Below are 23,674 nucleotides of genomic sequence, written 5' to 3'. Positions count from 1 at the left end.
ACAGTCCTTTATGTAATATTATTCAACAGTTTTATCCGGAAATATTTATCGAGTAATGCTGAAACTCTTTCAGTCTCAATTAACAGGTTGTTAAATTAACAATTAACAAAATTATGTTTCCAAAAAATGACTTTTGATTAAACCTGTTGTTTACTTGTTTTTTAAAAATACACAGCTAATTGCATTGAAGCATTAAAGCATTACATTATGGGCCTTTATATGATATATCTGATCTCTTTTTTTTATCTTTTGGGACTAAAAATATAGGTTTGCGCGAAAAATAGATGTTTTAATGAATGGTTATTGGAATGACAAAATCAAACTTGGAAATATACTATTTTAATAAAAATTGTTTAACTAAAAAAACTACATAGGCTTCTTATGAGAAGCACCGATTGAATTCAATAGAATGAATCTGACTTTCCATTTCCAACAATAGTAAGTGGCTCAATATTTCATTATCAGTAATAGCATCATCATGTCTGTGTAGTGTGTAGACAACAGTGCATTAGGTAAAGGTTATCCATTAATGAGCTGCTGTGCCTTTAAGAGCGGAAACAGCTCCTGTTCGCTCCTCCACCCTCCTCTGTTCAATGACGCTTTACAACATCGCTTTCATCAAACACGACACGAATGAACGCAAGAATCAATTACAGGTAAAAAGCCATAGCCTACTATACTTTATAATTTGCATGTATATGTTTTAATGCTTAGATTTGTCGTTAATGCGAAACATAGCGGGTCAGTTTCTCACCTGTCTTCGCGACGATGCTCATCAACACCTTGTGGTTTTAGCGATAAAGGAGGATGAAAACAGACAGCTGGCACGGTATAGTTCAATCAAACGATTACAACGCCGAGAAAATATCGTTGGTTCTTAAATGCGAGCTTATTTTAGCTCTTTAAAATATCACTACAGACTCAAATACATGTTGAGTTGGATTATTCGTGCTGCGTTTTATGGAGAAAGGTGGTGCATCAACATTTAGCTTGTATTTCATATAATTTTATACGTTAAGTGAGTTGTAAATTCACTGTACAATGAAGATTTACAGATAAGGATGACATGTATGACGTCATCCTGGGCTTGCTCCAGCAGTGAGTCTCGAGAAGCAGCGGATATGATGTGATGTGAACGGGAATCACCATCTGCCATCCGCAGCATCATCTGTGTAAACTGTGGCCTGACATCTCCACATAACTGCATATCATGATTCATTAATTTAATCAAGATTTTGAGGTTTTATTAAGCATTAAACACTATTAAACGTTTATGTTGCATATTCCAAATACATTATGCCAGGTTATGATTGATAGCTGAAATTAGTAATTCAGTTCAGACTTTTTAGGAATTGTTTCTGTACCATATCTATGGACTATGGCTGCAGTTTTTGGCTACCTGCAAAAGGTAGTCACTAACTTAATACACAGGGTCTATTATATACATTATGACATAGAGACAAATATTACGGATCAATTATAGTTGAAAGAATTTGTCTACTATTGAGACCAGGGGAAATGAAGCCCACCCATTAAAATGATGTACCGATACCATGATTTGTAGTGATGGCCCTGTGACTTTGTGTAAATAATGCACAACATTTCATAACACAATAAAATGCATGTTGAATAATTGACCGGTTTCTGTTATATTACACAGCTCTCTGCTGTGTACTATCATACTAGATTTGTATCTAATAACATTTAATGGGAGTTGCTAAGTTGTATATTCATATTCAATCAATGTTTTCAGAGCTGGATTTAGTTTTTCTTTTGTTAATCTACAATCATTAGCCATACTTTAAGACAGTCAATACATGTAATATCTGATAACTACAGGTCAATACAAAGAGACTAAACCCATCACTAGATAGGCCTAGAATAGAATGTTATGAAATATATAAAATGTCCAATAAAAAAATTATTTCACAACACTTTAGATTATATATATATATATATATATGGCTCAAACAATCATTAATTTCTGACTTTGATTTTCAGTATATTATATTTATTCTATGTTTATTTTCATTCCAGGTTTATAAGGCCTGTTTGACTCTGAAAACTATGGACCGGGTGTGACCTTGGTGTATTTCATATCATCTCTTTCGCCAACTCTTCGTTCTCTATCAAGATGGCATCATGTGTTTCTGGATGCTCTTCAGCGATGAGGTTCTGTCAGAAGCTCAACAGGCTAAAGACGCTGGAGGATGACGTAATGGCAACATCACTGAAACGTTGTCTGTCCACAGTGGACCTCGCTCTGCTTGGTGTTGGTGGAATGGTGGGTTCAGGCCTGTATGTTCTCACAGGAACCGTTGCTAAAGACACTGCAGGACCCGCTGTCGTGGTGTCGTTCATCATAGCAGGAGTCGCGTCTCTCATGGCAGCGCTGTGCTATGCTGAGTTTGGCGCCCGTGTACCAAAGACAGGCTCCGCCTACATGTTTACTTACGTTTCTGTTGGGGAAATCTGGGCGTTCCTGATTGGTTGGAATGTCATTTTGGAGTATATGATTGGAGGGGCTGCAGTTGCTCGTGCGTGGAGTGGCTATTTAGACTCTATTTTCAATCACCGCATCCAGAACTTCACTGAAAGTCATGTGATGCGTTGGGACGTGCCCTTCATTACTCATTACCCAGACCTCTTAGCGGCCTCCATCCTCCTAGTGGCTTCATTTTTCATCTCTTTTGGTGTTCGTGTCTCATCTTGGCTCAACCACATCTTTTCGGCCATCAGTATGGTAGTCATTGCCTTTATCTTGGTCTTTGGCTTTGTACTCGCCGACCCAGTCAACTGGAGCGCTAAGGAGGGAGGCTTTGCCCCGTTTGGATTTTCAGGTATTATGGCAGGAACTGCTACATGCTTCTATGCCTTTGTTGGCTTTGATGTGATAGCGGCTTCCAGTGAAGAAGCCAGTAATCCTCAGAAGGCTATTCCTATAGCGACGGCCATCTCATTGGGCCTGGCGGCCACAGCGTACGTCCTGGTGTCCACAGTTCTTACGCTGATGGTTCCATGGCATACACTCGACCCAAACTCCGCTCTGTCAGATGCGTTCTTCAGACGGGGATATAGCTGGGCCGGGTTCATCGTGGCTGTGGGTTCCATCTGTGGTGAGTATGAGTTAGTGGTTGACATATAGGATTTTCAATGTCCAGTGTTGATATATAGTGAGCAGGGTGGTTGATTTAATACAAATATACACAATTAAATGACAACAAAAGATGTAAAAAAAAAAAATTCAATAACCACTTATTTAATGCAATAATTATTCATTCACAAACATTTTTTAGGTAATAGTGGCCAATCATATGAGCAAATTATTCAGTCTTGTTGAAAACTGTCTTGTTGAGGCAACATCACATCACTTTTTTGATGCGCTTTTAGGAATTTATTCAATAAATATGTTTCCATCCTGGTTTGTTTGCATGTCACCTTACAAATTTAAAAAAAAATATTACCTCCAGTGAACTTTTACAAATTTACATATTTTGTATGGCCTTACATATAATAAATTAATACTTTTATACAGCTAGGTTGCATTAAAATAATCAAAAGTGGCAGTAAGACCTTTATAATGTTATGGAAAAAATGTCTAATTCAAGTACCGGTAAATGCTGTTGTTTTAAATTTTCTATTCATCACGCCATCAATGTATATCAAAAATATTAAGCAGCACAACTATTTTTAATATTGATAATAATAAGAAATTATTCTTGAGCACCAAATAAGCATATATATTATAATTCTGAAGGATTTTGTGACTGAAGACTGGAGTAATGGTGCTGAAAATTCAGCTTTGCAGTCAATACAGTCTTGCAGTTTAAAATATACTGACTTAGAAAACTATTTTAAATTGTAATAATATTTCAAAATATTTATGTTTTTACTTTTTTATGTTTTTACTTTTACTATTTATGTTTTTTTGAGAGACATGACTGTACATTATAACAGTATCTATAATTGTCATGTTTATATAGATGAAGAAATATGGAGTTTATACTGTTTCCAAACCAATCTGTTTCCAATCTATCTAATCTCTTTCATCTAGCCATGAACACTGTGTTGCTCAGCAACCTCTTCTCTCTCCCGCGGATTGTGTATGCCATGGCGGAGGATGGCCTCTTCTTCTCTGTCTTTTCTCGTGTCAACCCCGTAACCAAAGTCCCGGTGATAGCCATTCTTGTTTTTGGCAGCCTTATGGCATTTCTTGCCCTCATCTTTGATCTAGAAGCACTAGTCCAGTTCCTCTCCATTGGCACTCTGCTTGCTTACACTTTTGTAGCGGCCAGCATCATAGTGCTCCGCTACCAACAGGATAAAAGTACTGGTAGCTCAGGAGGAATCAAGAGCGATACTTCATCCACACCTTCACTGAACCAGTCAGGGCAGCAGCTGGATCCATCTGTGGCTGTGAACGAGACCCAGACCTTTGCACAGGACAGCGGAGAGCCGAAGGAGTATGAGTCATTCTCTGATAAACTTCAGCTGGTGGAGAGGCAGAAGGCGGTGAAGGAGAGACGCGCTGCCGGGACGCTGAAGGCTTGCTGGGAACCGTATCTGGGCCGTATACTGGGGGACTGTGAGCCGGGGGAGGTGGTGGCGTTCTCTGTGCTGGCTCTTATGGTCAGTGCAGTCTCTTTTAGTGCTGTGTTGGTGTTTGGGACTAACCAGTTGCATCTGCCTGTGTGGAGCTTCACCCTTCTGCTGTTCATCTTCAGTCTGGTCTTCCTGCTCAGTCTGGCTCTCATCTGGGTCCATGAACAGCAGCCCAATCACAAGACCTTTCAGGTTAGTTACAAACACCGCGTAATAAGGTGAATATACATCTGGTTAGACAAAACCACAGATGTCATACAGTTAAAGTGGTGGTATAATGCCCTTTTCACAAAATGTAAAATAAGTATTTGATGTCCCCAGAGTGTGTGTGAAGTTTTAGCTCAAAATACTCCACAGATATTTTTATATAGCAAGTTAAAATTGTCACTTTTTGAGGGTGTGCAAAAACGCACCATTTTTGTCTGGCCCTTTAAATGCAAATGAGCTGCTGCTCCCGGCACAGGGGGCGGAGCTTCAACAGCTTGTGTCCTTTTACCTCACACCAACATGCACTGAAACTTTCAAAAACTTTTAGACAACATTTCTGAATGGTTAGTTGATGAATTTATGTAGCTTATGTGTAGTTATATTCTAGTTATTGATTAGCATTCTGTCATGATAATCTATAAATGTGTTCACGGGGGCGGGGTTTATGTACATTTTAGGGTTGGTGATGTCACTAACCCGGGAGAAACTTTGTGTAGTCCCTACCAGCCGTTTGTTGTAGTCCTTAAAAAGCAATTTCTTTAAAATAAAATATCTCCCTTTGCTTTGAACTTTGAGCGTTGTAACTTTGCAGATTTTGTTTATGCAAAACAGCAACATTACACACTAACTAAAGTTAGAAAAGTTCAATCATAATCAACCACCCCTTTAAAGGGTGAGTGTACCAAAAATGAAAATTATGTCATCAATACTCATGTCATTCAAAAACCAAAAGATTTTCAGTTCATCTTTAGGACACAAATTAAGTATTTTTTTAATAAAGAGTGATTTCTGGTCCTCCATTGAGTCTATTCTCCTATTATTCTGTTGTTAAACAAGTTCATAAAGAGATAGTAAAATAAATCCATATGAATTTTAATGTAGGATTTTATTTACGGTACATATTGATCAGCGAACATGCATAGAGCACTCTCTTTATAGACGATTTGAACTAAGTTTTGGGGGATTAGACTTTTCATGGAGGGACAGAAATTTCTCAGATTTCATTAAAAATGTCTGAATTTGTGTTTAAAGATGAATATAAGTCTTATAGGTTTGGAATGAAATGAGAGTGAGTAATTGATGATATTTATTGATGATATAATTTTATTTTTGGTTGAACTATCACTTTTAAAAACAGTGGGAATGAATGTATTGTACACGTAGCCTAATTAGTTGAATTTAGATTATTACTGAAGCACTTGCTTTTATGCACACAAATATTCATCTAATATTTGTTTTGTGCAAGCCTACATCATGAAATGTTACATTTGCTTAAACTGTACAGTTGTGGTCATAAGTTTACATTCACCTTGCAGAATCTGCTAAACGTTAGCTGACTGAGCTTTTGAACTTGAATGTGTAATGAGTGAACCGATAAGTACTAAGAGCATTTGGGAATGAACTGAGGATACTGATATCTGATATACAATCATGCAAAAATGCTTTCAGTCTTAAGATGTAAATAGATTTCAACATTGTTTAATATACATTATAAATTTTTTGGAGCTGAATTGGCTGTAACAAACTGAATGAACAGTTTGAACTCCCTTATTAATAAAACCATATAAATAAATGTAAAAAAAAAACATGCTTGTATGCCAGGAATCACATGATGATGCATTCATGAAAGATGTATGTAAAAGAATCACTGAATAGTTTTCTTGAACCAGTTGATTTAAACAAACCGTTCAAACCAACTGAGATTGAGAGTCAACGAAATTAGTCAGACTGTGCATCACTAGTGTGTGTTTCATCATTCAGGTTCCTCTGGTGCCATTTATTCCTGGCTTCAGCATCCTCCTGAATGTATTTCTCATGTTGAAGTTAAGTCCGCTCACCTGGATCCGTTTCACCATATGGCTCGCAGCAGGTACCAGTTCAGCACTTTCACTTCTCCTTCACCACAATATTGTGAATTACATAAACATCAATTTAGTAATTACTGTACTAAAGTAAAGCAGCAAATGAGATGTATACACTATGAACTGACCGACTCAGTACAGAACAGCATTATCTCATTAAAGAAAATATTGAACAATACTGAAAATAATGAACATATCGCTGTCTTAAGGTGATAGTTCACACAAAAATTTATATCTACCCTCATATTGTTCCATTCGTCTTTATTTCTAGTGTGGAACACAAAAGGGATTTTAAGCTGTGTGTTTAACCAACTTTTTACTTATCATTAAATGCATTTCCTTTACAGATTTGCAGAAAACTTTTGCACTATTTTCTAAATCTGCATCAACCATTATTTTTATTAAATTTAATGAGTTTAATAAAGAACTCGTCTCGTCTTCTGTCCAAACATACTGCGTCATATTTAAAGAATGATCAACTGTTACGACAGGTGACCTGTAAATGCAAAAAAAAAAAAAAAAATCCATTTCTGTTTTTGCTAAATTTTCTTTTTTCAAATTGCCTGAAAAACCACCTCATGTAAGCGTAAAAATGTTTTTGTGATATATGGGAATTTTTGTGAAATTGACATGTTTCCATTGGCTGTATTTTCAATTTGCGTTGAAGAGTAATGGAAACTGTGGCTACTGTCAAGCTTTGGCTACCCTTAAAGTTTTTTAAACCCATCCAATAGCTTTGTGTAAGGAACCTAATGAATTGTAAATTCCTAGTCACAGATTAGGAAAGTAAATGTTGACAGAATTTATATTTTGAGTGAACTGTCCCTTTAAATATTTTCTCTCACTGACATTTTGTTTGGAAATTGCTTGTAGATAATAGCCTGGAGTTCAAACTATAAAAATGTACTGTTACCCCTACAGGTGATCACCCTTACATATTCACCGTCTTGTTTTAATGAGAAATGAATTGAAAATGTCATGTCTATAGACTTGTTTTGTTCGTTTTTTAGTCAAAGCTAATAGCTAAATGTTAGCTGCTTCGCCATGTGCAAGCTCTTAAAGAGACAAGGCAACTATTGTCTCAGCATTAATTGGCTAAAGACTCATCTGTGGGAAGAGAAGATCAGTCCTAACATGATTATCTTCATCTCCTGTCAGAACTGCTACAAACCATTTAAACAGTTAAACAAGCCTGGTCACATAATCAAATTTGTCCTCTTGCTCTGTCACAGGTCTTCTGGTGTATTTCGGGTATGGCGTCTGGCACAGTAAGGAGGGTTTACGGGAACAGCAGGGACAGGAAGTGGCGGCGCGCTACGTGGTCCTTCCCAGCGGCAGCCTGGTGGAGACAGTGCAGAACGTCCAGCCTGAAGGACACACTCACAACACACACACACCAACCCTCGACAATCCACCTGCCAGCAGATGATCTGATCATGCTGAGGTGTGTTTACAGTACACCTGCATGCCTACCTGTGTATTACTCTTGCTTTCTTTCTCTTATGTTTCACTTCCGTTTACTTCTGCTGCCATCATGTCGAGATAAACCAAAATGTTCAAAATTAATTAATGACTATTTTGGGCCAGCATTTGTGGCATAATGTTTATTACCACAAACAATTATTGTAACTCATACCTCGTTTAAAAAAAATATATAAATCAGAATGGTTAGGCACTTTGATGTTTGCAGATTCTCCCCATTCATTTCCTTTGTAAGCGTCTCACTGTAACTAAGATTTTAGCTTTTTTTAAAGAAAAAGGAGGGACAAGTGTAAATATATTTTTTGTAGTAATCAACATTATGCCACAAAGGCTATAGATTGAGCTTAACTTGTACTGAACATGAAATATTTCTTCTAAAGTCACTACGTGATTGTTTTGTATGCTATCAACATTCTTTTGTCAGCATCCTAATCATACAGTAACTGTGGGCCATTTACTTTCTCTCTTACATAACATATCCACTGTGTTAAGCTACATTTAGCAACTATTCTGGCTTGTATGTAAATTATATATGAGAATAAGCAAAGTGCACCATAATTCTGTGGCCCAACCGGATTCATTATCTCTGTTGTCTTTTATAATGTTTATATAGAGCCGAGTGGATCCGCATTGCTGCTCTGTGAAAGCTGAAACCTTTAAGACAGACTATACTACTGTTTATCATTCAAACACTGATGTAAGTTGTTGCTTGAGCATATTCTGAGGAAACATTTTTATTAGTGTAGTCCAAACACTGAAATGCACAGGTATGATGGTACATTAATCTATAATGCAAGAGTCTGTGGTTGTTGAAACGTCATTTGGAGTGTAGTTACTGGCAGATACCTGATATTTTTATGGTTTCTGCAGATCTGTGGGAAATACTGACAATCACTGGTTGGTAGACAGAAAATATAGGGTGTGTTTAAAGGTCTATGAGTGTCTTAGCAAATGCTGTTAAGGGATCATGTGGATCTACTCAAATCTATCTCCCTTCCCCCATCAGACCCACACACACTCACTCTGATGGCCATAATTTGAATTTAACAGAAGGCAGGAACCAACAATGGATCACATGAAAATACTCAAACATTACTATATTTACACATACATTATTTTTGGGTGTTTGGGTCACAAACACACTCCTTAAACACACACTAACCCCTGTGGCCCTGATTACAACCCTTTTCTCTGTTTGTTTTCCACCGCTTTTCTGCACCTCATGAATATTTATTTATAATACAGTATAACTGTATATTTATTTATTTTTCAGTGTATACTCAAACCAAAATCATCTTTTAATAATGTTCACTATTCATGATGTTTAAGTGAATTGAGTTTTTCTGTTTTTCATATGTACTGTATGTTTGTTTGATAACCTTAGAATGAGCTGTTCATGAGTGATCGTGTTTCATTTGTGTCCACTGACACTCCTCACTTACCTTACCTTTGCAAACACACTTACCCAGCATTCACTAATCCTTATTCCCACAGTCAGATTTGCACATCTCATGTGACGCACACACACACACACACACACACACACACACACACACACACACACACACACACACACACACACACACACACACACACACACACACACACACACACACACACACACACTAAACTGCCCTTATTCTCACACACACTCAAACAGTGTGATCATGTGACTGAGCTTGGACATTTACTTGGCACCTTGGAACTGGTTACTTGGTTACTTTACCTTGGAACTGACTGGTTGTTTTAGCATCTGGACATTTTTGTCAAGATCTATTAATTTATTCAAAATATACATTTCATACATACAATTACTTGAATACACCTCTTTTATAATAAACATGTTTCTAATATAAAACAAATAAATGACAGGGTGATACAACTATCCTGATTTCAGATTGAAGAAGAAGAATAAACGAATTAAAAGGATGAAGTTCTTGAAAATAACTAATCTTTTATTCTATTATTTCATAGGAAAAAAAAGTGTTTTTTTAAAATACTATAAATATTTGAATAACTATTTGAGAAGAGTTTATTTCTAAGAACATGACACACATTTTAGTGTGTGTTCACACTTGTAGTTCAGTTCTCTTTTTGGACCAAAAAAAAAAAAGATCAATTTACTCAGTGTTTCCACTGTCATTTTTAACACCAAACCTAAATATACAACAGAAAGGGCATGAGGATAAGGTCAAAACCTGATTGGACAGCTTTTATGCTTTATATTTTGCATCAGATCTTGCCGAACATCCAAAATAATGCTGTGTGCTAAATGCGCTTGTTGTATGTGTGTACAAATGGTGGTATTTTACCAGCTTAGAACTCTCAAACGGCTTATAAAATGTGTAAAGGAATTAAAACATCTAGGAATTCCTCCATTGCACATTCAAATGAAGATCTACTGCAAAAAGACACAGTTCTGATGCCTGTACTGAACACTAATGGGAAGCGTAGCTCTTATGACGAGAAGAACCAAGCATGCTTGAGCATTATGTCCTTTTTAGGGTCACATCACATCACATCCTGTTTTTAGTTTGTTTATCTTTGGTCTGTGTTGTGTTCATATTTCAGTGGACATGCACCAGAGTTTGTTTGGAAGTAGACTGCTTGTTTGGTGTGCAGCAGGTTTCAGATGGCAGCGTTCACACTTAATCAAATGAACCGAACTAACAGAGCAATAGCACCAGAGTTCATTTTAATCGAACCAAACATGCCAAGTGTGAACAAACCCTTCAACATTTTCCTTTATCTTGAACGCTTCTAGTTGTCATTGACCCAGCTTCATGTGTGCATTAGAAATTGAGCTTTAAATTGTATGTTGACCATGAAGATGAAGTCATTTTTATGTTAGGATAGAACAGAACACTCAAAATGATATTGTCAAACTTACACACACATACACAGTATTGAGAATTACTGGCATCCCGATCACCAGTGTGCCCTTCAGAGCACTTCACCTTGAGTTTCTCAAAGTGGATTGTCCCTGTTAGTAGTAAAGATACATTTGCTTTGAATAGGAACTTTAAACTATTTATACTTCTCCTTAACACTATAATATTGACAAACAAGCACAGAACAGACCCGTTCCTCAGTGCAAGAGCAATAGAAGAGTGCATTTTATACGTGGTGGAGACTGGCTTGACAGCAGGTTTGAAAAATGATTCCATACAGAAGCAAGTATGGGATATTCTGCTTCACAAGCCCCTTAATCTCCATCACCCCCTAGATTTACAGCGTTCCCTCCCTCACAGATTGACCCAGATTATCCCTGTAGAGATTATTATTGTCGCTCGGATAGCTTCAGCTGCACTACACACATTCAGAAACATGATGTGTCATTCTACTTCCTGCTCTTTCTGTTTAATCATGCACTTAATACTTCCTCACTGATATAAAGAATGTGACTGCTCTTTCCTTATCCCAAAATGTCCTGTTTATGTCATTTATCCCATTTTTAATCACATGATTAGGGTAAAAAGTCCAACACATCACATTGTGGCTGCCCATACACTGATTCCGATCGAATGTCCATATAAAATACTCCCTTTACTGAGTGCACTGGCCCCGGTGTTTATTCAGACGCTTCTAATGGAGTTTATATTCTCAGTCCGTTCCCTGCTTTTGTTCAACAGCTGTCTTGAATTTATATCTAAACATGTCTGCCAGTCCACTCTGCTGTATAATCCACTTCATGTCTTTCTGGCAGCCAAATGTAGTTGCTTAATGAGGATCTGAAGACTAGATAAAGGCACAAAACCCAGTTAACAAGTAAATATTATATCTATATGTTTGTATAGCACATGTAACCAATGGCCTTAATGATTCAGATACTGAAGCATTCCCAAAGTTTTACATACAGCTTCTGTAGACTTGTAATTTTTTGACTTGTATAGACTGTCATTTTGTGGAATTTAAGATTATTGAATCAAAGATGAAAATCATTATAAAGCTGGGATCTTGTTTTAAATAAATTTTGGAGCACCTCTTTTTGTCTTAACCTCTTTCTACACCTTTTCCTGTATTCCAGTTTGGTTTGTTTATGCCATTTTCACTTGCACTCTCATCTCTCTCAAAAAGCACCACTTGTTATTAAGAAATGTCCTCTGTTGTGTCATGAGCATATACTGTACCTCTGTCTTTGTAACTTTCTGTTATGAGAGATTGTATTATAAAGTGATGAATAAATGTTTTGAAGCATCATATGGTTTGGTTATTCATAGAATTTGTTGGGTATTCTTTTATATTTATTTTTGTGGAGATTTTATTTTTATATTAAGTGACAAAAATGATAGTATATAATCAACTGTAAAAACTAACATCAGGAATGACAGATATATCTATCCAACAGGAATGGATTATTAGATTAAGCGGAACTTGTGAGAAGTCACATGTGAATTTTTTTTCCAATTACCAGTTTGACCAGATGACCTTGGCTTTACTAGGTGTATAGATAACTGGAGCGTTTGCTTTTGCTGTGTTTGTCAAATGCTACATGAACCATGCAGCTTGACAACCAGGATCTACCCAGACTCCATAATATGACACCCATCATGCTTAGCTGCACATGAGATTCCCATCAGTGGCACAGAACAAAACACTGGGGTTAAGTTTCTCTTTTACATGCTGAGTTTGTCAGTCATATAACCACAATATTGTTCCATAGCAATGTGTAATACAATGTTTACCTTGAGTTTACCACAGGAAACAGTGACAGAAAACATTGTGTGTTCAGTTGATTCAATATTACTTACAGCTCTGATAGAATGATGGATCTCTGTAGTGAAAAGATGTTTCACTCGAGCCTGAGGGTTGCCATGACAACACACTAAGGTCTTTTTCGGTAAACATTCACATCTATTATGTTGCCAAGGTTGAAATTATGAGCAACACTTTTACAATAAATTTTCTTTTTTTTAACATTAACTAACAACGAGCAATATATTTTTAAATCATTAATTAACCTTTGTTAATAAAAATGTAAATGTTCATGTTAGTTCAAAGTGCATTAACTAATGTTAACACATATAACTTTTGTATTAGTAAAGGTTGAGATTAACAATTACTACGAATGATAAATGCGGTAAACAAATTTTTATTTATGTAAAAAAAAACTGTCTGATAAAGCCAAGTTTACATTTTACAGGCATATGCAATAAACATACAATATGCACAAACTGGAAAGAAGGAATCTAAAGGAAGTACTTAATGGACATTAATGAGAAAGTTGTACACTTTATTGAAGTAGCCTAATATTCTGTATGCATGTTGCCAAGTCAATGGAGGGAGGATTGCTTAATGTAGTAAATACATAATTAGTAAATGCAGTTCAAACATACAATGACTTGAATACATCTCTTCTGTGATGAACATTGCTTTAACAGACACAAACTCAAATTTCATGTCACACAACATCTCCACCTGGAAAAAAAGGACTTGACCACATCCTTTGCTTTCTCCACTTTTTCTATTTGCACACGCCAAGGCTCGTCATCCACACAGACGACAGTCATTCTCTCAGCTCTCAGCAGACGCTCCTCTAGCTGCGGACTGTCACAGTATCCCTCTCTCTTAAAGCGGACAATGGAGTGCAGCAGTGTATCATTTAACACCACTCTGCTCTGTTCCATTCAGCCGTTTGATGGTTACATTGGCCTTGGCTCGGTTTTGAACGCTTTCACACCTGCAGCTTTTTCTGCACTCCATGCATTTAATAAGGAACAGTTTTGAATTGGAGAGAGAGAGATTGGGACTGCATGAACAAAAATATTCAAAGTTCAGTAATGCTTCAGTGACCAGTCCTGAGATGATTGTCTCTTCAGGCTCCTGTAAAGTGTCTTCTGAAGGAGTAAATGGCTCCAGCGTTGTGAGTTCGGTTGAACAGAGTACATTTCCTTCGCCGAAGTCACAGATGGAAAGACTTTTAAATATATACCACTGATTGAGGGTTACAGTAAATCTATCCGCTAAATTCAAGTGAACCTTTGCAGTGTTATCATACAGGGTGTGATGAGAATATTGCATCCCTTCTTCATCAGGTAGGATGTTGTCGACTGCAGGCTGATTCTCACAGATCTTTCCAATAACAGTAACCTAAAAATAAAATGATATTATTTAGTTTTCAAAGAAAAGAAAATCAACATAGAATGATTTCTGAAGGATCATGTGACATTGAAGACTGGAGTAATGATGTTGAAAATTCAGCTTTGCCATCACAGGAACAAATAACATTTTAAAATATATTATATTAGTTATTTTAAATTGTTTTTACTGTATTTTGTATCACATAAATGCAGCCTTGGTAAGCACAAGAGAGCTCTTTCAACAACTTAAAAAAATCTTAATATTCCAAACTGTTGTAGTGGGTAAAAAGCCAAATGATAAGAAATCTAAATATGGGATTTACTAACCTCTCTTAGGAAATTTGTGTTCTTTTTCACCTCTGCAAGAGTTAATGTCGGTTGCTCCTGACAGTTTTTGTAGGACAAGCGTCTCTGATGATGTAAGCGCTGAGAGCTTTTACATTTTTGAAGGACCCTACAAGAAAAAGTTCAAAGATGGGAATTTATTATTATTATTTGTTTTAGTTCTTTGCTCATTATTATTGTAATTCAAATGTATAGACTATACAAACTATGAAACTTTTATTGGGCTTTCATTCACTTATAAACGTGAATAAAAGGTTTGTTTTCAGGTGTCAACGCAAGTAATGCAAGCAGTTTACTGTAATGCATTACTTTACAGTAGTAACTAGCTGGTTGTCCTGAATCCTCAATAAACAATCTATAATCAGTCCAAAATGCAGCTGCTAGAGTTCTTACTAGGTCAAGAAAATATGATCATATAACACCAATTTTATCATCTCTACACCTATTAAGTTCCGTATCAATTACAAAGTATTGCTACTGACCTATAAGGTCCTAAATGGTTTAGCTCCTGTGTATTTAACTGATCTTTTATCACCTTACAATCCATCACGCTCTTTAAGGTCACAAAACTCTGGGATTTTGATAGTACCTAGGATATATAAGTCCACTAAATGAGAGAGAGCCTTCCTGATAATGTCTGGGCCTTAGACTCACTTTCCCAGTTTAAAACTAGATTAAAGACGCATCTCTTTAGCCTAGCATTCACATAATGCATTTTTAGAGTTGTTTTTTTTTCTGAGTGACACACAAAACTAAAGACTCATAACTCCAAACCTATAGCAAGGAGAGTCAAAAGGTAGGTATTTTTTAATATAACACTTTTGACATTTTTAGAAAATATATATAAGACAAAGACAGCTATAGACAAAAGATAAATAAATATATTTTTTGGATTTTGCATATCTTTCTTATTTGACATGGAATAACTGAGGAAGGATCAAGGAAATAAGGTAGCCTAGGAGGAATTAGCTGCAGTATTTGGAACCAAGATAGCCTTTTTTGTTCGGTTCTTGACGCCCCCTAATGGGCGTTTTTATATGGGGTTATTATTGTTGCAATATTCCAAATAAATAGATTAATATTCACAAATAAATGTAAAGAGATTCACAAAAATGTATCGAATGCACAAATGAATAGATTAAGATCCACAAATAAATGTAAAGAGTTTCACAAAAAATTATAAAATTCACAAATAAATAAAATGAGATTTGGAAATAAATAAAACATTTACAAATGTTTTCTTATTTTACAAACACAACTTTGCCTGGCATTTATTTCTAAATCGGTTCCTGTGCATTTGTAAATCGCTGCACACATTTGTGAATCGGTTCCTGTGCATTTGTGAATCCCCTCACGCATTTGTGGATTTTGAAACACTTCTAGCGCAGACGTGCAGAGAAATCCACAAATAGGTGGACTCCACCCACCGCCTACTCAAGCCAATCAGATAACGGCCACATCGAGCTGGCCAATCGTAGCACGTTATCGCTTCAACCAATCACGTTTGGCTTTTTACACTCGGGGCGGGAAGTGGGAACTATCTGAATGATTCTTGCATCAATGAAAGGAGCACTGGAGCGCAGCATAGACAGTATATAAACAGTAGTAGCGCTGAACTGTGTGTGGTAAAAACACTCTGTTTTCAAAAGATTGTTGGAGTTTAAGGCCTCTTTATATTTCCATCAGGATACACTCAGGGAATTATGATAATCAGAGATCCCGAGCATCATAAACAGTCTACACCGGCAAGAGGCGCGACACAGCGCGTCAAAAGCAAATAGGCACTGTCACTGCTGCCGCTGCAGTTTAAATCATGTAAAACTAGCATGTGTGAAATGTTAATTAACACACATTCCCTATGTGACGTCTGCTTAGCTTTATATGCATAATCGTGCTCTTAACGGCTCTGATCGTAGCCTGCTTATTGACTAGTGGTTACTATCATATTTCGTGATAGTGTACTGGACGCGGGGCATTCATTGATAGTAAACGGATGCCCGCACTTCTGATGTAGCGGCTACTTCACGCAATTAGGACAAATGTTTTTGTATTTATACATTTGGGCTTATATTTGGTATTCTACATTACATTTATTTATATCCTATTGCTATTTGTCACTGCGATTGTGCTTTAAAAGGCAAAATCGTATAATGTCATGCATCGTGTCTACCCTGTGCGAGGCAATCTACACTGGGCAAAGCGAATGTGCAAAAACATTTGTCCTAATTGCGTGAAGTAGCCGCTACATCAGAAGTGCGGGCATCCGTTTACTATCAATGAATGTCCCGCGTCCAGTACACTATCACGAAATATGATTTAAGTAACCAGCACTAGTCAATAAGCAGGCTACGATCAGAGCCGTTAAGAGCACGATTATGTATATAAAGCTAAGCAGACGTCACATAGGGAATGTGTGTTAACATTTCAAACATGCTAGTTGTTTTACATTATTTGAAACTGCAGCGGCAGCAGTGACAGTGCCTATTTGCTTTTGACGCGCTGTGTCGCTCCTCATGCCGGTGTAGAGACTGTTCATGATGCTCGGGATCTCTGATTATCATAATTCCCTGAGTGTATCCTGAAGGAAATATAAAGAGGCCTTAAACTCCAAAAATCTTTTGAAAACAGTGTTTTTACCACACACAGTTCAGCGCTACTACTGCGCTCCAGTGCTCCTTTCATTGATGCAAGAATCAGTCAGTTCCCACTTCCCGCCCCGAGTGTAAAGCAGCGATTTACAAATGCACAGGAACCGATTTACAAATAAATGCCAGGCAGAGTTGTGTTTGTAAAATAAGAAAACATTTGTAAATATTTTATTTATTTGCAAATCTCATTTTATTTATTTGTGAATTTTATAATTTTTTGTGAAACTCTTTACATTTATTTGTGGATCTTAATCTATTCATTTGTGCATTCGATACATTTTTGTGAATCTCTTTACATTTATTTGTGAATATTAATCTATTTATTTGGAATATTGCAACAATAATAACCCCATATTTTTAAAATTGTTTCTTCGTGAAGAATATCTTGTGATCAATGCAATAGATTATGTTCATTTTGGGTTAATTAAAATTGTAATAATATGCTGTAAATAATTGTGCTTTTTTTTCTCTCTCTCTTCTCTTCTTTCTTTTTTCTATATGTCTTTTGTTGTCCACTCTTGTTGTTATTGTTTGTGATCACTGTTCTTGTCCTTGTCTCTCTGTACATACACTGAAAAAAATGATACTTTGGATTAACTTAAAAAAATTGATGTAATTTGTTACAACTATTTTTTTTAGATTTTTTCAAATTGTATTTTTGATTTAGTTAAAACCGTAAATTTTTATTTAATGTCAAACCAAAATTTTAATTTTTTCCAACACAACATTTTACATTACCCCAAAGTAATAATATCGATTGTTACAAAGAGCGCGTGTAATTTTTTTGCTTTGATACAACCTAGTGTTTTTATTTGAGAAAAACTTAACATTTACAATTACATCCAAGTGAAGTTTTTACTTTGAAATAAACTAAATAAATAGATGTAATTAGTTTCTATCAAATAATTTTTTTGATTTGGCTGAAACTATACATTTTTACTTGATGTTAATCAAAATTTTGCTTTGGTTCAAATAATTTTTTTCATTTTGGAAAAACTAATATTTTCAGTTTTAATAAAATAAATTGAATTTTTACTTTGGAAAAAACTAAAAAAATTGATGTAATTTTGTTACAAGTTATTAGATTAGGTTTTTTCAAGTTGAATTTTTTACTCAGAACAAACTATCAATTTTAATTATAACAAAGTCAATATATTTAGGTCAATATTATAATGCGTCAATAAAAAAGCCAAAGTTGCTCCCATATTCAAGTTTTGTTGTACTTCAGATAAAACCTTGTTTCGGTCTGTAGCTCACAACCTGGTCTGTGCAAATTTTTCTAAGCCATTGTACTTAAATAAAGACACAAAAATGTACTTCAAAAGGACTGAAATTTAATTCTGCAAGCATTACATATCTTTTAAAACATGTTCGCAGACCATGTAACAGCAATTAAGTGCAATAAAGTTGATCCCAGTTTCTAAACTGTACAAACTTGGCTAGATTAACAAAAAATAAAAAGTGCTTAAGAGTCCATCAATATTGAGCACATTACCAATCAATGAAGCAGTAAAATATGTAAAATGTGAGAAATGTAATGCAATATCACATCGTTAACATTAAAACTTTTAACAGTTATTAAAAGCTATCAAATATCTATACCACAAAAAAACTTCTCAATAAATTGAGTTTAACATCAGTTGAAAGTTTTTCATTGAACAGTGATTCAACCTGCAATTTGAGTACAAGCTCTAAAACAGAACCAAATACAGATCCAAATGCATTTCTCTTGGCAACTTAACTTTCACAGCTTAACACTGAGGCTGAGAACTTTGCGCGTCATTTTCTTTGGTTCAATCTCCATAAATACCTTTTGTAGTGCATCAAAGGTGTGTTCCAGCTCACCTGGATAGCTCAAGTTCAGCACATAAATTAGGCCAAATAACATGGCACATGCATGTGCGACTGATGGCAACCTGTTCAGGACTTTCACTCCTTCAATGACTATACCAATGTCATGTGGTGGATGGAGAGAATCACCCTCTTCCCTGATGACGAACACAGCCATTGTGGAACTTGCAAGCTCTGTTTCAGCTTCATCCATCTGGACAACCTGATAAAAGACGAGCTACAAGTTATTCTTGATGAAACCAGTTTCCAATGAACCGACATAAATGACACAGACAGTTCCCAAAATCAAATAAAAAAATGTTAATGATGAGATTGAGCTGGTTTATATTATATACACAAGACTCAGAATTCACAGTCATCTGATTGCCAGAGACAAGCAAGGTTTCGAGTAGGATGATTATAAATTGTAAGTAAAACGCCCTGCTGACGACTTGGTTTTGGTCTCTAGCGAATTCAAAATGTAATGAACTGACGCAAAAAAAGAAGCATTTTCTCATCAAAATATGACCAAATTAGCACTTTCCCAGCAACATTTTCTTTTGCTTCCACATGAGCAAGGAGGCAATGTGTCTGATGCATCCTGCCTTTATCTGTGCGTATGTGCTTTATCATTATAAAAGCTTATGGATTCATGCAAAACTACTCACCAGATACTCCTTAATAAGTTGGTCCGGGTCTTCTCCGAAGTAGAGAATTAGACACCTCAGCAGACACTCTCTTTTTATATTGACTTCAAGGCTCTAGATGAGTAAACACACATACAAATATATGATTTTACATTTTAAAACGGAAACATGGACAATATTATAAAAAAAAATAAAAAAAATGTTAAGACTAAGATGGGGACAGAGTTACAGTAAATTGTGGTAACATTTAGGTCTTTACCTGAGGTCACCAAGTATGGTGACACAAAATAAAACGTTGCGCTTTTCTAAGCGGGTTGAAAAAGGATAACTAATGTATGACGGAATAGCACTGGGTACATTATAGTTATTTTTAACCCGCTTAGAAAAGCGCCACGTTTTATTTTGTCACCATACTTGGCCGTTCAACTATTCGTAACTGTATTTAAATAGGGAAAACGTGGAGGTGTTTGTCGTTTCTAACTTGATCTCTGTTTGGTACCTAATGAATGAACTGGTCTTTTTGGGCTAAGCGAATTGCCATCAAAGTGTCACCACGCGTCAGAGCGATTTAAGTATCCCTTTAAGTGACAAAATTAGACACATAACCAACATATAACTTATGTGGGAAATAAAACCATGAGAGCGTCACTCGATTGGAGTGCATTTACCATATCCAGTAAAATGGCACTTAATTTTAATTTGTAAAACTAATTTCAACCCACATTTGTAACTTTCTAATTCAGAATACAAGTTACAAGGCAAACAAAGGATCTAGATCTATCTATCTATCTATCTATCTATATACACAACATACCCGAGTACATACCAGATCAAGAACTTTAAGTATCTTCTGGGTCTTCTCTCTGAGAACTCCTCCCTTCCTTCTGATGAGCTCGATCAGCTTGCTGTAGTGCTCGTCCAAAGAGGCCAGGAATCGTGTCTGAAGTGGAACAGTTGTAATCCTGAGAAATTCAGCGTTGATCTTAATATGAAATAAAACAAAACACAGAAAAATGATTACATGACAGCTATATGTGAGATACATTCTGAAATACAAAATAACAAAAAAAAATAATGCATGTCATTTTGAACACAATTTTAATATTTCATAGCAGATTTCTTATAATAGGCAATTAGTATCCTCTACTTTACAGGCCATTACTTATAGTTAAAAATATTACATGCCTCATCCTCTGTGAACAATGCAGGCCATCTTTCTATCAACTCTTCAACTCTCAATTCCTTTTCCACAATTTCTTGTCTTCGCAGTGAAAAGGTTTTGGCCATTTTGTCCTTTACCACTGCACGATTATCTCGTTTCTTTACTTCTGTTAAAAGCAAGAGTCTCTCATTTTCCAGTTTTTCTCGAGTCTCTCCAGTTGGAATGTCGGGTATGTGGTTTGCTTCTCCTCTCTTTGGTCTCTTTACGTTTTTTGCTGGCAAGGCATCCTCTGGGGCTTTGGACTTCAATGAATTTACAAGTAACTCAGAACACCCAGTGCCCTTTAGCTGAGTTCGGTAGTTACCCATTTTTGTCTTAAACCGCTGCTTCCAACCATAGCAGCCATTGTACGAACCAGGTTCGGAAAGGCATGGATGCTTCTTGATTAGAGCTTCAGCAACTTCACTGAAGTCAGCATCGGATGGGTAAGCTTTGAACTTGAATATTTCTTCAGCTACCTTTTCCAGAATATCTGACTTTGTTTTTGTACTGTGCTTAAACCTCATCTTGTTTGACCTATACTCTGCATTTCCTTTTTCTAACTGCAGTTCAGTGTCATACGAAAACTTGGGGATTGGAAACTCTCTAGGCCACATTTCACGTCTTGTAGACACTGAGCTTGATGGTGAGGAAAGGATCTCTGTGTCATCTGAATGGAAGCTTGAAGATTGAGCATCCTCTAAGACAGTGACATTGAATCTTTGGCTGCAATCATCAGTTATTGGGATGACCTTGATAGTTGTCAAATCCTCTAGTTCAGCTGTAGATGTCAAATTTACAAGTGCATCTCCAAAGTCTTTGTCTTGGTACTGTAGTCTGAATTCCCCATTCAAGCCACACACTTTCCTGACTTCATCCGTGAGTTGCTCCATTGTTTTTGGTATTCCATCTGGCAGAATTAGCTTCCTGGTGTCATCGGGCTTCAGAATAATTCGCAACTTGACTGGCATCTTCACTGCTGTGTCACCCAATACAGAACAATCTAAAAACAACAACAAAAGGCGAATATTATTACAAATAATGGATTACACTCATGTTAAGCTTTACAAGCCTGTGTGTCAGATTTAAGTGCTGACCATTTATTTCACGTGGTAAGCTACTATTCTGGCCACATCTGCCCTGGGGTAGACTAACAGATGCAAGGCTGCCAATCTGCACCATAAACCCCTCCGACCAACATTTCACCCACAGACACTACATTCACACAGACTTTAAGAGTCTTGCTCAAGGACATTTTATACTGCTGAGCATTATACTAATATATTTATATATATTTTAAAGATAATCAGTAAAAATATACATTCCATTCACACACCTATATACTCTATACAACCTTATGCATGGATGTATCTCTTCAGTGAGATGAGGCGCCGTCCACCAACCATGTAGTAATTTAGAGGGTAGTGATCTGTCAGTTCATGCAGGCCAACAAGCTTTAGCACTCTAGTCGTAGACAAGACCAAGTCATAAGCTCGATAATGTTCCAGGTACCAGGCATCCAAGTTTTTTACAATGAAAAGCAGGGTCTCTTGTTCAACAATCATATGAACAATTTCACAAAACTCTGGAAGTCCAGCCAGCGATCCATGGGATAACACCATTCCAATCCTGTAGTTTAAACCATTGTAGAAAACGTTTTTTGCAAGGTTCACAGTCTCCATTTGTGGGTACTTCTGTTTCACTGCCCATGTTATATCTTCGTTAATAACATCAATGGGTAGTGTTGATACCTCACTGACCTCCAAGGATGGTTTAGGAAACCTACAGATGTGCAGATAATGTGCAGACTGAAATTGGTGTCTTTGTGCTAATGAATACAAAACATTTTTGTAACAATTTGTATGACGTATTACTCTTTTGAAGAAACTATGTTTAGCTTCAAATCTCATAGTCCATAGTGCAACGAGCGGGCCAAACTCACGGATCAGTCGCGGATAATGCTCCAAGTAATGATGTTTAGGTCGAATTCTTTCATGAGGGAATACTTCTTGAAATACTGTCCTGTGTTCTGATATCTTAAAGTCTAGATAACAAATTGAGTCCTCAGTGTGAAAAGGTGCAACAGCAAGTTCTACAATGTCCTTCAATTCACAGAGTACTTGCCACGCTGGTTCATTAGAAGGAACTTTGTGTCCGATTAAGAGAGGGAGAAATCTTAAAAGGTTCCAATTCTCGTGCGCGTTTCCTCCTATTGTTCTCTTTGTTATGTAGGTTTGGGGCACAAGATGGGGACGGTTTGTCTTGTCAGTCCATTTGAATTGAAACGATGTTATTGCTTCATTCAAATTGGATAATGCAAAATATTTTTTGGAAATTAATACATTAAGACAAAGAGCAATCTCAACTGGTATAATCCCTTCAAACAAATCATGAACAATATCAGGGGGAAAGCTTTGTGTCAAATTGAAATATGACAGATTTTCTGACAGCACACACTTCCTTTTTACACCAAAATAATTAGCCAATGTTTGTTCTTCAATTGCTTTAAGATGAGAAGCATGAATTTCCTTGCTTCTCATGCAAAATGCTCCCGAGTTCACTTCTTTTGTTTGAATATCCAATCTTTCTGCAGTACAAAATCTGCAAGAGTATCTGCCAGAAAAGTTTTCCACAAATCCTGCAATACTGTGTGCTCCAAGGTTGTCTGCTAAAACACAATGAACAAAGCCTTTCACATTTTTCCCCAAGTTGGCAATAAACAGTCCTTCTTGCTCTAATATAATAAGATCCTGTACTAAGGGCTTCAATA

At 36.4% G+C, this 23,674-nt stretch overlaps 3 protein-coding genes across 7 annotated transcripts in view; 1 reads left to right on the top strand and 2 right to left on the bottom strand.

Moving 5' to 3' along the window:
* The first annotated feature begins 541 nt into the window (after positions 1-541).
* slc7a4 (solute carrier family 7 member 4) lies at positions 542-10,254 on the top strand. 2 transcript variants are annotated; one of them, XM_079637724.1, is made up of 6 exons: positions 542-656; positions 2,038-3,116; positions 4,055-4,794; positions 6,571-6,679; positions 7,904-8,115; positions 8,767-9,087. In XM_079637724.1, the coding sequence occupies exons 2-5, from the start codon at positions 2,135-2,137 to the stop codon at positions 8,098-8,100; spliced, it is 2,028 nt and encodes a 675-aa protein (XP_079493850.1). In that variant the 5' UTR covers positions 542-656; positions 2,038-2,134; the 3' UTR covers positions 8,101-8,115; positions 8,767-9,087. The 2 variants fall into 2 exon arrangements, with proteins under 2 accessions (XP_079493850.1, XP_079493849.1); XM_079637723.1 differs by having other exon boundaries at positions 554-656; positions 7,904-10,254.
* A 3,121-nt stretch (positions 10,255-13,375) lies between these two features.
* LOC307011646 (uncharacterized protein) overlaps positions 13,376-23,674 on the bottom strand; it is a 25,717-nt gene continuing 15,418 nt past the window's right edge. Inside the window, exons 7-8 of the mRNA XM_079637554.1 lie at positions 14,561-14,687; positions 13,376-14,243 (exon numbers count right to left, since the gene is read on the bottom strand). Of these exons, the coding sequence (XP_079493680.1) occupies positions 13,752-14,243; positions 14,561-14,687 (619 nt within the window). The 3' untranslated portion in view covers positions 13,376-13,751. The remainder of the gene's footprint in view (positions 14,244-14,560; positions 14,688-23,674) is intronic.
* LOC307012063 (uncharacterized protein) overlaps positions 18,540-23,674 on the bottom strand; it is a 10,304-nt gene continuing 5,169 nt past the window's right edge. For 2 of the 4 annotated variants that reach the window (XM_079638308.1, XM_079638311.1), the window contains exons 3-6: positions 20,889-21,907; positions 20,530-20,685; positions 19,725-19,817; positions 18,540-19,279 (exon numbers count right to left, since the gene is read on the bottom strand). In XM_079638308.1, coding sequence (XP_079494434.1) covers positions 18,971-19,279; positions 19,725-19,817; positions 20,530-20,685; positions 20,889-21,875 — 1,545 coding nt within the window. In that variant the 5' untranslated portion in view covers positions 21,876-21,907 and the 3' untranslated portion in view covers positions 18,540-18,970. Of the gene's footprint in view, positions 19,280-19,724; positions 19,818-20,529; positions 20,686-20,888; positions 21,908-22,258; positions 23,646-23,674 lie in introns of those variants that run through there. The other 2 variants (XM_079638310.1, XM_079638309.1) reach the window with 2 other exon arrangements.

The sequence above is a fragment of the Phoxinus phoxinus genome (genome assembly GCF_949152265.1).
Source record: "Phoxinus phoxinus genome assembly, chromosome: 15".
Taxonomy (NCBI): Eukaryota; Metazoa; Chordata; class Actinopteri; order Cypriniformes; family Leuciscidae; genus Phoxinus; species Phoxinus phoxinus.
The sequence above is the reverse complement of the archived record's forward strand: the minus strand, read 5'-3'. Positions and strand labels throughout refer to the sequence as shown.